Here is a 17,921-nt window from a genome sequence, read left to right as displayed (position 1 = left end):
GTTCTAAAACCATTGTCTCTTGATAGAAATGTCCCAAGAGATTGCTGAAACACTGACAGAGATGGAGAACTGTTTCCGGCTTCTGATGCCAGATCCTTTTGAGTTCACTGTGAATGACACAACTCTGGAACCTCACAAAGAAATGACTGCTAATGAGGATAGTCCTGCTCCCCCCTTGTCCTCCCAGACAGAAGTTACCCAGTCATATGTCGGATGCCTGGATGATGAACAGCCTTGCTGCAGCAAGGACATCCTTTCTGCTTCTCAGGGTGTTAGAACTGAGAAAAATGAAGAGTTAGATGACAAACAGGAGACGCCTGAGCAAAAAGAATTAAATGGAGGCACATCCTCGGGAGTTGAATCTGGTGTCCTTGCTCTCCACGATGATGATTACGAAACTTTTGTTAGGAACCATGGGCTTATTTCTCATAAGTATTCTCTAGACCTTGAAATCTCCACAGGTACCTGGAACAATTTTTCACAAACAGCTGGAAATGGTCTTTGTCTGAAGTGCTCTGTAGTTGTTTTGTTTTTACTATGACTTAAGTGTTTGAGGTTCCTGAACACCATTTTGGTACATTGTTCTTTCCTGTTTCTGGTTCATCTAGCAACCATTCTTACTTTTGGATGCCCTTGCATGGGGTTTACAGATTTTATTAATTAGTTTCTGAGATTGAACTTTCATACTAGTTGTAAACATATTATAGTGCTTTGTAGTACCATAATGAGTTCCAAGTACTTAAAAAATAACAATCTGTTTAACGTATATAATTTTCTTTTCCATATGCTTCACCAGTCACTTCTTTCCTTCTCTCTATAACCTGTGTATAAGCTACTAATTTAGAAGTCCTCAAATTAACTGCTTCTTAAGCTTTTCTTTGTTACTGACAACTTGCAAGAAGCAGTAAGTAGTATTTTGCCAGGAAGAGTTAAGGGTTATGATTACATCTTTTCTCTATAACTTTGCTAATATGAGTTACATCTAGAAAAATCAACGTAGAGTGTGTTTTGTTAGTCCAAGAGAAGTTTCTTACAAATAGATTCCTAGTGGAATTTCAAGTGCAAACCGCCAGTGAGACGGGTATCTACTTCTGTGCCTGCAGGCAACAGAATTGGAAAGGTATCTGTGGGGGCTTACAAGTGACTAACAGTTGAAAAGTACCATCTGTACTTGGGTGGTGGCACACTTGGCTTCTTTGACATTCAAGTGCCTTTTGCTATGGGGGGACAAGGATCATTTCATATGGAATATGCAGAAACTGGTGCAATAAGGCCCAGTTCATTGATGGGAACATAGGACAAGGTGTGATGTAAACAGGAAGACTGCACTTGTCTTTGGTTTGTTTAGTGATTCCTTAGTTCTGATGGCTTAACAGCTCTCAACAGTGGACTGAAAGCTTTTCATCTTTTCCTCTTTTTTTTTTTCAACACGTAGAATAATAACAGTAGAATAGTTAATACTGAATATCAAATATTTTAGAAAGGTTCATGTCTCCTACTTAGTTTTAACTTCTCTAGTGAAGATACTATAAATACCATGCTCTAACTCTTATTTTCCTATTTTGATTAGATTTAAAGGTACACGAGAATGAAGACAATACTGCTGTAATAAACAATGTTGTGGATGCTCACAAACTCCTCAGAAATAAGTTCTTGCCTTCCGTGCAGTCCTGGATTCAGGTGGGATAGAGAGCTATTTCTTCACTTCCTATAAAAAGATGAAGTGGGCACTGTAAAGCTTGAGGGAGAGTGAGCAAGAAGGAAAGTAAGGTTGAAGAAACATTGGTGCAAATAGAAAAGAAGGCTGCTGTTTCAGTAGGGGTGGACAGAAGGAGACTATAGGAGCTATATAACTTGTTTCATGGCTCAGCTCTCATCATTAGGTATGCTACATTTAAATTACAAAAAAAAAAATCTCAGAAAATACAGCTTCTTTGAAAAATGTTTTTGTGAAACATGTCAGTATCAGAAAAATACAATGTCCTTTCTGTCTATTGATATTATTGCTCAGGAGGTTCATGCATGGAATTTGGCCCACTGAAGGTCATTCTCAGGAGGTGTTTATAGCAGTTTTTCATTTTTTATTTGTCTTTAGTAGTTGCTGTTAGCTTTCATATTCTAGATGGGAAAAGCAGTGCATTCAGTAATTGCTACGTGTAAAATAAAGCAATTTGTGACAATGTTGTTTCATTAAAGATGCAGGAAAACCAAATCATATTTGTCTCAGGTGTCTAGAAAAAAAGAATAACAATGTAGATTTTTTTTGCTTTGCAGTTATTTACCAGAGCAGGAATAAATGATGATCGGCTGAGATGTGCCATTGATCTGAAGAACAAACTGGAGACTGCTTTGAAGAAATACAAGGAAATGAACATTTGCTTTAAAGAGAGAAATGTGGTAAGTTTTCAAAAATTCTGTGTTACTAGAGAGGACCATTAGTAATGTTTAGGTTGTATACAAAAAATGCACTTAAACCTCAGTGTGGCAAACTTTAAACAATAAACACAAGTTTAATGGATTTACTTATTCAGGTGGTTATAGCTTCACTCAGCAGGTGTTCAGTGCAACTTCCTTGTATTATGTCAGGGGCCAGGTTATTAGACAAAACCATGTGAGACAGCGCTGTTGGTTTTTTGGACAGGGAGATGGTTAAGTTCAGATTTCATATACTTAATTTCTTCATTTCTTCAACATTATGTCCTCAGCTTCATTTGTGCAGCTATGTATTTCTCAGTAACACTCTAGCTCTTACTCTTTCACAACATGCAAAACCATGCTAGTATCTCCGAACTTAGGAAAATAGTGTCTCTGCTTTGTAGCATTTACTTACTACAGTGGCAGGTAATATGACTGAGGACATCTCAAAAGAAGTAATCGGTATATAACGCTTTGAAGTGTCAAAATATTGCACAAAGATTAGCTGCCTATGACAGCTTTTTGTGAAACAGGTAAACCTCATGAATAAAGGGAGGCTGAAAGATGAAATGCTTTATTCAAATCCAAAAAGAAGTCTGTGGCTTGTTGGAGTATCTAAAGCAGCAGAGCTGCATAATGCTCGTTTCTGCTGGTTGCAATCAGACAGAATTACTGTATAGTTTTGACATGAAAATAAGTATTTTGGGTCAGGTCCAGAGTAAGGTCTGGACTTTGAGAACCTTGATCCAGATGTTACACCTTGGATTAAGCTGTGGTAGCCTGGTTTAGCCATGACTGAGTGTTGCAGGCTTTGCTTTCCTTGTGCAAATGAAGCTTTATCAAGATTAATTTGGCACATCATCTTAGTACCTGCTGATGTACCACACCAGTCAAAAATGCCAACTATGAATAAAAAGTACTGTTAGACTGTCTTGTCAGAGGCTTTTTTTCCCCTCAGTGAAATATGTGTGCTACCTTTATGCAACCAGCTATGAAGGAATCCAGACATCTGCTGTCATTCCTGCCATTTGCTTGACAGGCCTTCATTTGCTGTACCTCTGCATGGAATATTGGTTGCTATATTTCTTGCAAGATATAAAGGACGTTCAAGCCTTGATTTTTGTGTGTGTGCGCGCGTGCATGTGTATGTGTTTAAAGTGGTATTGTTACCACTTCTGGAGACTGATCAATGCTATGTATGGAAGGGTGAAAGCTAATGAATTCCACAGTTCCAAAGGAGGAAGAAAAAAGGAAAATATCTAGCAGTGCTCTCAAAGAATACATTCAAAATGAAGCAATGCATTTTGAGGTTTTAACTCGTGTAATGAAAACTATATGTAGTTGTTGTTCTTTTTTTTCCAGTAGAAAATACCCAAATTTGGTTTTAGTGCTGAGTTATTTTAATCTATAACCTGACCATATGCAGCTCTGTGCTGCAGAAAGAGGCTGTTTAAATTATCTTTTAATCACGTGTCAGACGACTTGGTTGAAACTTAAAAACATGGTAAAATGAGAATCTGATAGAGCAAAATAAACAACAGCATCTCTTAGACTGTGATTATTAGATCCCAATCCATCAAATATTTACGTCAGCGTATGAAACGTTACACTCTGCTCGTTTTCAATTCAGCATTGCTGCTTGCATCATGTGTTGCTTCTTCAGTCTTCATATCCGTGTGCTACCAGAACTGTAGTTCTTGCCATGCCAAAGTTTTGCTACATTCTGTATTTTTCGATCCAAAAGAAGTACTGATAGTCTGTCCTTTGGAGCGCTGGCTCAGAGCCATCCCAGCCCGACAGAGCTCAGTGCATTACAAATGTCATTTGTTAGCACGTGGAGTCAGTGGGTGCCGTCGACCTGCGTGTGTGTAGAGATGAGCACATCTAGAAACGAAGGAAATGTTTTGTGAGCAGAGAGAGTGAGCAAATGAAGTGTCTGAGCACAGAGGGACCCCTGTAAATCGTCTGGTTTGTAGTTGGTCTGTGATAACTCTACATTTTGATGTGATAGCAGTTTTCCTGGCAACTAATGATCACAGTCTGAAGTACGTGTGTTGTCAGGTGGAGAGCATAAAGGTGAATTGTTTGTGTACTTGCTCATTTCTTGGAGTGTAATTATTGCACTGTACCACATTACCTTCAGGGAGAATGCGGTTTTATTTTATCAGCAAGTATAAAATACAGCAATAGGGATTCGGAAATTTGGTGGGGGACCTGGGCTTGTCCACTCTCCTCACTTTCTGGTTTTATTTTGTGCTCAGTCTCTGTGTTTCTCTGGTCTCTAATTAATGCCTTTTTCATCTCATTTGTTCTCTGCTTTCTTTCTGTTCTGTCCCCACTTGAGCTAGAATGTCTTCTCAGGGTTCTGTTTGGATGCGTGGGGAGGAAGGCTTTTCCCACCCTCAAACTGAGATCAAAAAAAGCGATGAAGGGAGGGTTTTAGCGAGAGATTGCCTTTATCTCCACTGAAAAATGTGAAGCCCCGCTGCTTTGCAATCTCTGGGAAAACTTTCTGTAAGTTTATGGAACTTCTCTTACACAAACTCACTTGAAGGAGAGCACAGAACTTTATGCAGTGAAACACTTGGACTTGCAGTGGATTATAGTGACGTGCGATATAACCGCCTCTTTCTTCTTGCCTCCACAATAATGAAGAACTCAAACCATCAGAAAGCCTTAATGGTAGGGAGAGCTGTCATTTCTATGGAATGTTTAGACCCTGACAACCAAGTAAGCTATGAGACCCCTCTGCTTGTACCTCTCAGGAGCTGTGGGAGGGAAAAGGCTGACAAAGGTTAGCCTTTGACTATCTAGAAACAAATCTTTTGCAACAGCTTTTATAAATGTTAATACATCCCAGCTGCCCAAACTATGCATTTCTGCTGTTCCCCCAGCGGATCAGAAGTCATCAGCACTTTTCTGCCAGAGTTATTTTTCATAGGGATGGGAGATGGACAGACAGTGGCAGTCCTCGTACTGGTCAGAGGCACATGAGTTTTTGTGTGCTTACACAAGTTCACCGTAGTTAAGTGTTTGTTTGGGGTGTGAATCAGGTGTTAGCTTCTGCTAGGGAATGTATTTTGAAATATAAACAAGAGTTTTGAAATCTTTTTTTTTTTTTTTTTCTGTGAATCTGAGTTGTAGCTGAATCTGAGGGAAGAGTACGGACGCTATGACAGGCTTTTATTTCACGATGCCTGGACATGTCCTTTCCTTTCTCTCAGTGCCTGTTCAGGATAATCTCAGTGTCCAGTAGAGGGAGTGCATACTGCATGCTCGACATTTTTCTCTACACCACCTTTATCCAAAGCCAGCCATCGTCTCAGTCTGTGTTTCCAGGTAAACTTAGTACAACAGCAGTACGCTAGAGATACTTTGCGTTAGTTCTTGACTCTGCTGAAATGAGTTATTGTAGGAGAACAATTGTAATTATTGGCTGAGATTGGTGTTTTAATAGAAATTCCTATTTCCCAAGGTTTTCATTTTGTAGGAGAAACTTGCTTACGGCTGGAATGCTCATTTAAAAATATTTTTCGTGGTTAGGAATTATTTTATTTGGTAATGTCTTCCCCCTTTTTTTTAAATACTATATTTATTTTCTTCTTCTTTTTTAGTGTCTGATTTGCAGCTGATTAGATGCAAATGGTCTTGCAATTTTAAAAGATATTTACGGCACAGATGTGTATCATATTTTAAATCATGCACACTATCTTTAATTTACATCACTTACATAAAGGGTTACCCATTTGGATTAATACTTGAAGTTCTCACATTATTAATAGAAATGTAGCTCATTGGCTATATTTTGTACATTGAGGGTACGTTTATCTCTTATGTAGTTACCTTTGGGGAGCAGTAAAAAATGTAATGCTTAGGCTGACTAAAACATGACCAGACAGAAGCTAGTAAGCAATATGATGTGAAAAACACCCTGCTTATTTGTCATTAGCAGAGGGATAATTTAACAGGTCTATTCCATTTTGCATTTTTAATTTCAAGTTATACTAACAACCAGGAAAATATAATTTTTCATTAGCTGTCTTCATTACTTTTTGTTTCACCTTTCCTTATCATCTGTCAAATCTAAGTGTGCACTTGGATCTTGATTTATACATGTACTTAATTTTATCCATGTGAAACATCTGGCTGGATTCAATAATGTCATTAATAATTAGATTCGGAGGAGGCTCTCCGTGTATAGTCCAGAACCTGATCTGAGCCCCAAACCCTGCTGCAATACAACTCAGATTTTTTCTGGAAGAACAGTATCAGAAAAATGTTGTAAATGATGTTTACAAGCTAAATACTTGATGGTCATAATTTAGTCTTAAAATATTTCAATACATAAGGAGATTGAAATTTTACTATGTAATAAATTAAGCCAAAAGCTCTACCAATTTCTTGGCTGCTAGACTGTTTGTTGATTTCTTTTTTTCCCATATCTTTAACTACAGCTTGACATTTTATCAATGCTAATGAGTTATTTCTACCTAATCATTTTGTAGCTTTATAACCAGCTCTGTTTTAAGTCTCTCATTTAGTTAGGTGAGTGCCTTCTTTTTTTTATTTAAAAAAAAAAAAAAAAGCACCCTTGAGTTTTGGATCAAAAGCAAGGGCTGTATTGTTTTCTCTTTCTGCATCATCCGTTAGCCATAGAGAATAAGGTCCAGCTGCCAGCTTTCTGCACTGTGTAACAGCTTCTTGTGCTCACGTTCTCACTTTTTTTTTCCTCTTCATTTTAGAGAAGTTGATTCTGAGGGGTAAGTCATTTTCCATAGTGATCCCTCACCATGCCTTAATCCACATCTGCTAGAACATAGCCCAAGGAGCAAGAGAGACACCTTTGTAAAAGAAATCTTTCCCCCAGTTGATGCCTTTAAATTGCACACAAACAAAAACCCTGGCAAAGTTGTGCTTTGAAAACCAGAAGTGTTTAATGTTGAGATTAAATAGTAATTTGGTTGTTTGTAAGTTTTCTAAAGCTTCAGAGAAATCTTGGAATGTTTGATAATTAGATCAGCATCACCCCTAAAGAATATATACAGTATACACCTAAAGATTATATATCAGTATCACACCTGAATCAGTTTATATACATTTTATCTTGTAATGTATTCAGAATAAATAAAGTTTAATAATACTTGTGTGGTCAAAATAGTACCCCAGGCAACATTTTAATTTTTTTTGTCTAGATAATATTTATCTAAAAAGTCAGGTCAACCATGACTGTAAAAGTAAACACAAAATATTGGGTAGGTCATGCAGATGGAGTGTTTGCTTAGAATTCCTCTTCCCTCATCCCCCATTTTCACACTCATATGATAACTATTTACATATATGAAACATCTTTTTTAATCCCTTTTTAGCTAAAAGAGCTTTTCTATTTTTCTAAGCCTTACTGGGAAATAAGACTGACATAAAACCAAACACTATAAAATTATTTCTCAAAATATTACTTCCTTCTTCAAGTGTTTAATCAGCTAGTGTGATATTTTGCATTGTTTTGATCTACTTTTCCAGAACTGGATGCTGCCGTGGTGTATTTTATGCTTCGCACTAGCTATGCAGCCTGCCGCTGTTACGAAGTTATTAAAAATATCTTGTTATGCAGATCTAGTCGTGAATTCTTAAAGTTGTCACCATGACGACCTCTGATCCCTATCTGATTCGCAGGTCGCACAATGCAATTTGGAGCTCTTCTAATAGAGTGTAAAATAAAGTAGGATGTCTGTATCATCAAGTTAACCCTTATGTTAAGTGTTTAAAGTTTTCCAGGCAGAAGGGTCATCTCCCTTGATTCATCTTTGAATGTGGAGCAATGTCTGTTCTGCAGGTAGTGGATATAAATTTGATTCTTGCCTTTCATCCATTGTACCTTACAAGGAGGAACTGTGCATTGAGGTGAATAGAATATACATGTGAAGTTCAAAAAAGGTACATAGCTAATTGTGTTTATTTAAAAAAAAAAAAAAGGAAAGAAAAAAAAATCAGGTTTGGAACATTACCAAGTGTATTTATTACAGTAATTCATTTAAATTTAGTACGTGCAGTAATATTAAAGTAAATACGTTCACATCAATGACATCTTTGTGCCTAAAATATACCATCAGGGATATAAGTAAGGTTATCTGTGTCTTGCATAGGATAGTTTGCTGACTTGCTGCCTGCAATAAATTAGGTTTATTTAACTGAGGCATATATTTGTCTATTGAAAATACAACATCTGAAACAACTTTTAACAAATATGTAGTTCAGATTCATTCGTAAATAAGATCATTGAAGTAAACTTCAGTTTAGTTACTGATTTTATGGTGTATGTGAGTTCAAACTATGCAACATCAGGATATAGACATTGGGGGTGGATACAGAGGTTTAGTAGCATGAGTTTGATCCCGTCGGAGTGATGGGTGGTAATCCGTCAAATGCAGTGGTGAACGAGTGCATGAATGAGTGCTAATGGGAATCTTGTTATATCACATTTATGATGAAAATCACATTTCTTAAAATTTCATAAAGATGATGACTAGTGATTAGTTTTTTTTCTTCATCTCTAAAACTTGGCTGTAATCATATATAAGCCTCTGAGCCACAAAGGAATTCAGTAATTCAAAACACTACCTAAAATATTTCAAGGGGGTCATGGAAATACTGTTCATCACCTCAAAAATAACTTGGACTAGCTGAAAAGCACCGGAAAACCTAAAGGCTCTTCTGTAGAGGCGAAAAGAAACAGGTATTTGGTTTCCCTTTGAGTTATCAGACTATACAACAGCTTTTTGGTTCAGGAATGGATATGGCCACTGCAGCCTTAACCAATGGCTTGGAACAATTTCAGCTAGGCCTGCGTGCAGGGAACAGCCCAGAGAGAAAAATACCTGGTCAGGAAAGGAGAAGAAGGGAGAGGGAGCTGAAGCATACGGGCTGTTGAAGGTAACACTGGAACCGTGACAGTGGCTCGATGACAGCTGCTTTCTTACTTGGTGACAAAAATGAGGGTTTTCCTACTGCTTTTAGGAATGGAAAACATCTCAGGATTGCTGCTCTGGTATGTTCCTGTCTGAGCGTGGACTCTAAACAGGATTTCCTGTCAGTTGGCTTCTTCATTCTCTAGCTTTGCTGGCTTCGTCACACCTCAGTCTTCAAACCTGCAAACCTTTCCCCTTATGTTAAGACAAATAAAAGATTGTAGGCATTTTACAGAGATTCTTTACTGATTATAACCCATGAGTTAAGAATAAACCAAGTTTTTTTTTTCCAGGCACAGGAAACATGAGCAATACTATTTTATGCTTGCTCCTTTTAAAATTATTTCATCCGTTCCATAATTCTCAAAACATTAAAAATGAAATTCTACCAGGTATTTCTTAGCGTGTTATGCAGTTACCAAATCCACTTCTTGGCGGGTAGTTTTCTTTTGTACAGGTTGCTGTTGTACTACTTGTGGGAGCTGAACAGGGAAGCAGCTTATATATTTTGGTTGTGATTTTGGGGTTGGCTTTAAGTTGGTGAGCAGCAATCAGAAGAGGCAGTCCTGTCTCTTGTTTCCTCCCGTGGTGGTTCCCAGTGCCTCCCTTGCACCAGCACCAGAGCTCCTGTTGCTGCAAGGACCTGAACTTGCTGGAACCTAATCTAGAAAAAAGATTTCTGTACAAGCAGTAAGCCCAGCAGTGGGGCTGCCTCATTGAATAATTGAATACACTCAGGTAATGCACATCTGATCATGAAATTCAATCTTTATTTAGTCAGAGGACTTGGAAATTGATGCAGTGAGATATGATTAGCTCATCTCCCAGTGTGAATAATAAACCGGATGAAAAAAGCAGCAGAAAATACTGTACTGTTTATATATATATATATATATATATATATGTATATAATTGTGCAAGAAGATGTTGTGCCTGAGGTGTGTACAGTAACCATGTCTGAGAGGTACATTCCTTTACATCAAAAAGAGGTGTAAATTTTTTAAATAAGTATTACACAAAAACATTCAAGGGATTAATGCACTCCACAGTCACTTTTGATGCTACATGTTAAATATAGGTATCAAGTGTAGGTGGTCAGCAGAAAATTTTAGGAGACTTTTTTACATTGGAGAACTTTATTAGCTTTAATAATGAAAGGTAGCAGAGTTCTGTTTTAGCTCTTGTGGAAAGGAAATGTGTTGTTAGACTTGGGGATCTTTGGTACCCCTGAACATGGTATTTCTTCTATGAAAAGATGGGATTATGCAAGAGTTCTTTGCTGTTCTGATACACTTTCTTAAGGCTTAAGGATATTTGTGCAACTGACTACTGCTGGTTTTGGTGGTTGGTCTATTCTCCCACGTGCCTGGTGACAGGACGAGGGGGAATGGGCTAAAGTTGCGCCACAGGAGGTTTAGGTTGGATATTAGGAAGAACTTTACCGAAAGGGTTGTTAGGCATTGGAATTGGGGTGCCCAGGGAAGTGGTTGAGTCGCAATCCCTGGAGGTCTTTAAGAGACGTTTAGATGTAGAGCTTAGTGATATGGTTTAGTGGAGGACTTGTTAGTGTTAGGGCAGAGGTTGGACTAGATGATCTTAGAGGTCTCTTCCAACCTAGATGATTCTGTGGTGGTTGATAGGAGCCCAAGCAGTGGGGCACAATGTACGTCTGAGGATGCGTCTAAAGTGGTTACTGCTAAAGAAGTGCTAACCTTGCTTTGTAATATCTTCTTGAGATAACGCTTTTAAATGCACCCATTTTCCAGAGTAACTTTATTTGTTGTTCTTTATGAAACGATAAATGCACATGTCTACTGGACATACTCATTTCTTTCGAGCAATGATTCATTTTAAATGATTGATTTCAAAACAGGTTTTTAAAACCCTTGTGCCTTGAGACCTTCTGGTCTTTTTTGAGTCAATTTTTGCTGCCCTGTGTTAAAATCCTTCCAAAGCTTACTTACCTGTTCCGGTTCAGAGACACAGTAGCTAGTAACACAATAATACAGGCTTTGAGCAATGTGCCTCACTGCTGTTGTCCTTCCAAGGGCTGTGTCCAAGCTCTGTTTGCCACCGGCCAGAAAGGAGAAGGGTTTGACACAAGGCTCGAGTGACCTCAAGCTCATATCTGTAGGACTGTGACAATAGTTGGATATTTTTTTTATTGCTAAAGCAATTTGCAGCAAGGTATGCTGGTTTATCAGCGTTGTACTTACTCTGACTTGTCCAGCAGAAGCCCTATAAGCCTTTCTGCTAACTTCTGGAAATTAAGATGTAGTGTGAAAAGTGCACTCCCCAATAAAAGTCAGATTGTCCCAGCAGCCTATGTGCTGCTGAGCAAATATGAATAGAACGAACTGTGATACTTTTACTGGTAAACATAAAATGGGGTTTGCCTGGACCACATATCTAATTTGTGGTCATCTAAGTTTGGATTTATGCTCAAATCATGAAGAAGAGGGGAGGGAATGTGTGTGGGAGGTCCCTATACACGTAGCGTTTCTAGTAGTTTGTTTTGTTTGTATTGCGTTCAGGAAAACTGTGGCACAGTTCTGAAATCTGTCAAGGTGCCAGCATTTATTTACTTCTCACCCTGTGTTGGATAATATAAAAGGAAAGAAAAGGAGGACCTTTGAAATCCTTCCCTGTAAGATACATTGTTTAACTATTCAGTTTCTATTACCCGTACTGAAGAAATTTTTTTTCCCCAGTCAGTGTTTGACTGCATAGAGCATTCCCAAATTTCATTGAGGATGACTGAACTGTGTTCAGTGTTGTGGCTGAATAAAAAATGTATTCACTTAAGGTTGCCCCTTTAGCTGGGTTCTATGGTGATAAATATTCTGGTTCCCTAACCAGAAATCTTCTGCCTCTAGAAAAATATTTAGTTGGCTTTGAGTAGGTGCACATGAGATATTGGCATGGTGGAATAATTTGCAAGATCTTCCAGTGAGGGTATTAGCATATAAATAGCAGATGCAATGACGACCATCACAGCTGAGTACATTTAATTTTTAGTTTATAAGATAGAATGGGTTTTTAAATGCATAGCCATCAAGCCTGGTGAAAGACAAATGAAGTTTAGAGTTCACTTGTCTGAGGATGCCTTACATCATTTTTTTTAAGAAAGGGAAACAGATGCGTAAAACTGAACAAAAGTGATTTCTTGGGTGAAAAGTAATTGAGATTGCAAACCAAGTTAATTAGACCATGCAAAATTTATTTAATGGTCCCAGCTGTAGTTTGCAAGTGGTGTTTTAGTAAGTAGATATGACTTCTTCGTACACTATCTTTTCCTTCTTTTTCTGAAATAATTAGTGAACGCTGTACATCTAGTGCTATAAACTGATTGCATTGTATGTTTCAGCCATTTTATTGCTTGCTTTAATTATGATTGCAGAAGCTCAGGTTTTTAAATCCTCTTAACAGAATGTAGCAGTCAATTTGTATAAGACTGGGAAGAGGACCAAAGGCTTTCCTTTACATCTTCCAAAGTGTTGTATAGTGGGTGGAGGTTTATTTATTTATTTATTTATTTTTATTTGTATTTATTACAAAATGGGATGGATGAGCAAAGCATTTAACTGGATCTGTGGTCGCGCTGAGCTACGCTGACAGCTGGCGGCTCTTGGAGTGATGACTCCAAAGCAGAAGATACGATTGTATTTCTACTGGCATCCCATGTCTGTTTTCAGTATTACTCTTTTTTAAGGTGGAGATTGGGAAGGAAACATCTGTTGATTTTTCAAGTTTTTTTTTATGAGTTAGGGAGCAAATGGTTTGATTGCACTTGTCTAGCCAGAGAAGTCAGCACTATTTTAAGGTTTTAATGAAAGTTAGGAGAATTGAGGAGACACTCTAACTGATTACAATGAAAACAATGCATGTGTGTTTTCTGTAATTTTATTTTTTTTTCAGTATTCTTATCTGCAAATAAGTACAGCCCAAAAATCTGGAACTTGTCTAGCTAAATCCTGCTTCCTTCGACAGTGAGATACCTAGTCAGGAATGCTACCAGTTGAAGGAAAAACACGCAAACAAACAAAAAAAAACACATTTTTGTGGAAGTACGATTCATTTCGTTACAAGTGAATGTCACTGTTGCTGTAGAGCAGATTAATAATGAACCAGGAAACTTCCCCTTTTCATCGGACTTGATGAGCAGTGGTGGTGCAGGTAGCCTTGGGTGTCTGGGGCTCTGTTTGGTCTTCCTTTGGATGACCATCCTCTGGTGGGAGAGAGAAAGTAGTTAATGTTTCTCTAAGACTGCCAAGCTGTGTTGGTGACTTTCCGCGTATCGATTGCAATTTACTAATTCTGCCACTAAAAATATCGTCTTAAATGTTTATTTCTTCTTCTGAGTAACTGTTGATGGTTTTGGTTTTTTTGTTGTTTTTTTTTTTTGTTTGTTTGTTTTCTTAAATTACGAAAAAAGTTTACCTGTAGTGGAAAAGTAAATAACAGGTGGCTAAACTTTTATATGACATCTGTAGAGTTTGCTTTGGAACTTTCTTCATGTTTGAAAAGTGGAATTGGAGGAAAAAAAAAAAAAACACTTTTCTGTCTAATAATGTTGCCCATAAGCTCTCCTCCTTTCTGAGGAAAGGGAATGGAACAAAACAACATAAATTGGATGGCTCTTATAAAGTGTTTTATTTCACTGGAGTGAAATAAATTGAGATATAGCTAGCCACTGCTACTATGCAACTTCTTGAATTTCTACCAGTGGTGATCTTCATATTTGAGAGCAAGAAGATAACTTATTTGTCTTGTTAAAGGTGTTATCAAAATAAAGATTTATGTCTATTTGAAGAAAAAAAGGGGGGCTTAATTCCCGATAGTTAGCTAAGCGGTTAATTTATTTATTTATTTATTTTTTACAGGAAATCTAAATTTAATAGAAGGCCCCAGTGAAATTCAAGGGTGTGAACAATAAGCATAATATTTTATGAAAATGACCCCCATATTTAAAATCTGGCATTATATGTTATGCATTGTAGCACCAAGTCCACATCTACCTTTTAGAAAATTAAAACACATAAATTCTGTTTAGTGTTTGATATGCAGTGCACTAGCTGAAAGCCATAATGCCCCTAAAACCTTGGGTTGCTTTTCACCTTTCATAAATTCCTGGGTAGATTCTATACAAAAAATAATTTTCAGCTCCGTGGCTCATTGTTATTCAAACTTGATTGATCGTCGTCATTTACTCAGTGAGGAAGTTAAGTGCTCCTGTCATTTCCGAAGAGTATAATTGGGACGTTTCACAGGTCAGCGGTAGTGACAGGTTTCCCTTTTGATTAGTGTTAGACTGATAACAAAAATTACAGTTTCCTATGATTAATGTTTTCTATACTACTTGAATGCACAGTTCATGGATTGTACCTAAACAAAGTGAATTTGCATCTGATTATGCCTTTTCTCTGTCAGGCTGGGCACGTGCTTTAAAGTTTCAGACCATGCAGGTAATACAGTAAAGTTGCTTCTGCTTCAGTTTTCATGTTGAGGCCTGCTTAATTTTAGTATATTAATATACAGAGGGGGCCATGTGCCTCCAGTGGCATGCGAAAAAAATGAGAGGAAATTTCAGCTAAAGAAGTAAACTGGATTCTTTGTAGACTTCTCAGATTGTCATGCACATGAGTGCTTGTAGGATACCCACTGATACCTTAGGTATAATTTGGAGATTTAAGTTAAATGATCGGTCTGAGTTTTCTTACTGGTGTGACATTATTCCTCAATTCCTTAAACTTGTTGCTGTTTATTTGTGAACAGACTACTGAGTAAATACTATAGAAATACGCTGAACTTACTTACCCTGTTTTATAATGTGAAAGTTAGTCTGCTTTTACGTTATGGAACAAAGCTGTAGACTAAGATCATCGATGGCAAGTTTTAGCTTGGTGTAGTCTTTTTGGGCAGCTAAATGAGAAATGGAACCAGAGTATGGAAAACGTGGTGTTGCCCTTCTCCTAGCTGGAGAAATAGGAACGTCTGTTATTTCCAAACTTAATTCGGTTGCTCCTGACAGATAAAAAGGGGATGACAACACCAGCAGAATTTTGAAATCAAAATGCAAATAAACTTCTCTTCGGTCTCCAGCCCTCTCCTATTGTGCAGAATACAAAACTTTAAGGTGTTTTTCTTTCTAAAGGCCATTGGGAAGGTCTTCTAAAGGTTGCAGTTTAACACAAATACTCTTCTTTCATATCTAGTGCCTTCGCAAGTTTTAGTGGTAGAGTATTTGACTTTTCATTAGAACTCTATTTTGATTTCTGCTGTGGAGGTCAGGTTCAGCTTGCATCTGTCTTGGCCATGCCGGTTGGGGCCTGAAGGCAGGATACTTCCAAACACGGTTATGCTAGGACTTAATTTTAAAATAAAGACTAATTAGGTATTCTCTTGCAAGGACGCACTAGTAAATCTACTCAGTTCTTCAAGAAAGAAAATATATATATAATTTAACTTGCAGCTACTGTTTTCCTAAAGTCATATTTTAAGCGAAGGGAAGAATCATACTTTCAACTTGAGCTATCCATTCATTATAAGTTAAAGTGTATATTAATATCAATTAACGTTGCTTATTAGAAATGAGTTTTAATTCAGCTTGCAAGTAATACTGACCAAAAAGAAATGGTGTTTTGTTATTTATTTATTTTTTTAACTATGTTCAATATACCAAGATTGGTTTCTAGTTTTTTTTGGCTTCAGAGTATATGTATGATTTAAAGGAACTCAGCTGTGCAGCTGTGACACACGATTAGAGTTGTGAAATAAATTGGGAAAATTCTGCTGCAGGCAAAACCTGCAGTATCCTCCCATGCTTGTACAATGAGCAGTTGATATGAATATCAACATAAGTCAGGTGCAGCAGGAGAAGTAAAGAACATAGCTGAAAATACAAAAAATGATGCCATTCCTTATCTATTGCAGTGAAGTTGGGGGGTAAAAAAAAAAGTAATAGCTCCGTGGTGAGGTTGCTTTTAGTTGATATCCCCTTATTGTTTCGTAGACTTATAGAAGTGCATGGAAAACATACAGTAATATGCTAATCGTGTTGTTGTTAAGAATTAAATGATTCCTGAGATGGACAAACAAAACAGAGCATAAACCTTCAGCACTGCTGCCTTTTAGAGTAGTAGGCATTTGCTGTTTTGTAGTTGTGATAGTACAGGCCATGTTTGGGTGGCACAGATTCTTTAAGTTTACACGCACTGTAGCAAAAACAATTCACTTTCAGGTATGAAACAAGCTTAGAAAAGAATGTAGAGGCTTGCTGGCATGTGTACAGTAGTGGCTGGCTGAAATGAAATCTGGGAGGTCACTTAGGTTATTAATTGACCCAGTTAATTGGTAAGAACTGCGTTTTTATATTTCAGGTACTCATAGGGGTTCCATTTCGGAGTGTAATATAGATGAAGTTCACAGTTGAAAAATCCTGTTTTGCTGGTCTTCTGGGTAGTAATTTGTGCAGTCTGTTGGCATGAATGGTTAGGTTTTGATGAATTAGGTAAGAAATGAATACATCGAAGTATTTTTAATGCTGCTGTGAAGAAACACAGTGAAACACTGTTGTATGCAGACACATCTGAATAGTCTTACTTTGATCTGAATATTTTTACTGAATAGTCTTACTTTGATCTGAATATTCCTACTTTAGCCTACTGGTCTATCGTTCCTGTCCTGTTTGCCTGCTGTTTATGAGCCCTTTAGCCTTTCGATACTACGTAACATGCCACAGACTGTTTGGCTGAGGCTGAATGAGTAAAATCAACCAAAGGAGAAAGAGATAAGGCTGTAATTTGCTAATTAAGTCAAAATCTTGACGTTATTTTAAGATTTTTTTGGTTTTATTTATAGCTTCACGCTTTCTCAGACTTAACCAATGGCATCTGTTGAAATCTTCAAAGAAGCCCTTAGGATAGAGTATGGCTTTAGAGATAAAATGTTAAGCAAAGTTCTAATCTTAGATGAAGATTAAATACATGATTAAATAAATACTTTTGTCACAGAGTCTGAGTAGAGCTATCACGATGTCTGTGAAATATTTGCAGTGCGAAGGGAAATGAAAAGCTGTCTTCACATTTAAAAAAAAAAATCTCTGTAGATGAAAGCCTCAGATGATGATGACGATGATGACGATGATGACGAAGATGAATTTGTGGAGGTCCCTGAGAAGGAAGGTTATGAGCCCCACATTCCAGACCACCTGCGTAAGGAATATGGTGAGTTTGCCCAGCTGTGAAAAGCTTTATCCCTGCATGTTACTGCTGCACTAAAGTAAATAAACAGCCATTATGAAGTAATAAAGTGATCAGTGGTGTGGGTAATCTCTCTGGCTGCTATGAGGAAGTCATTACATAGATAGGGGAGTAGTGATTGGCTCTAGATAAACAAATACTTTCTAGGAGCAAGAGCAACTGAGACTAGAAGCTTATTTCATTCCATCATGTTCCAGTGGAGTTTAGAGCCAGAAGCACAGAAGCAGCCCTGTGTGTGCTTACATGTGTGCTAAACGCAGGGAGCAAAGGGATTGCAAAG

The 17,921-nt window shown here is 37.5% G+C and overlaps 1 protein-coding gene across 2 annotated transcripts in view; it reads left to right on the top strand.

The window, feature by feature from the left end:
- Positions 1-17,921, top strand: part of UVSSA (UV stimulated scaffold protein A) — a 53,973-nt gene that overhangs the window by 6,507 nt on the left and 29,545 nt on the right. For both annotated transcript variants that reach the window (XM_035547411.2, XM_035547412.2), the window contains 4 exons: positions 27-461; positions 1,571-1,680; positions 2,275-2,397; positions 17,488-17,605. In XM_035547411.2, the coding sequence (XP_035403304.1) occupies positions 27-461; positions 1,571-1,680; positions 2,275-2,397; positions 17,488-17,605 (786 nt within the window). The remainder of the gene's footprint in view (positions 1-26; positions 462-1,570; positions 1,681-2,274; positions 2,398-17,487; positions 17,606-17,921) is intronic.

The sequence above is a fragment of the Cygnus atratus genome, chromosome 4 (genome assembly GCF_013377495.2).
Source record: "Cygnus atratus isolate AKBS03 ecotype Queensland, Australia chromosome 4, CAtr_DNAZoo_HiC_assembly, whole genome shotgun sequence".
NCBI classification, from domain to species: domain Eukaryota; kingdom Metazoa; phylum Chordata; class Aves; order Anseriformes; family Anatidae; genus Cygnus; species Cygnus atratus.
The sequence above is the reverse complement of the archived record's forward strand: the minus strand, read 5'-3'. Positions and strand labels throughout refer to the sequence as shown.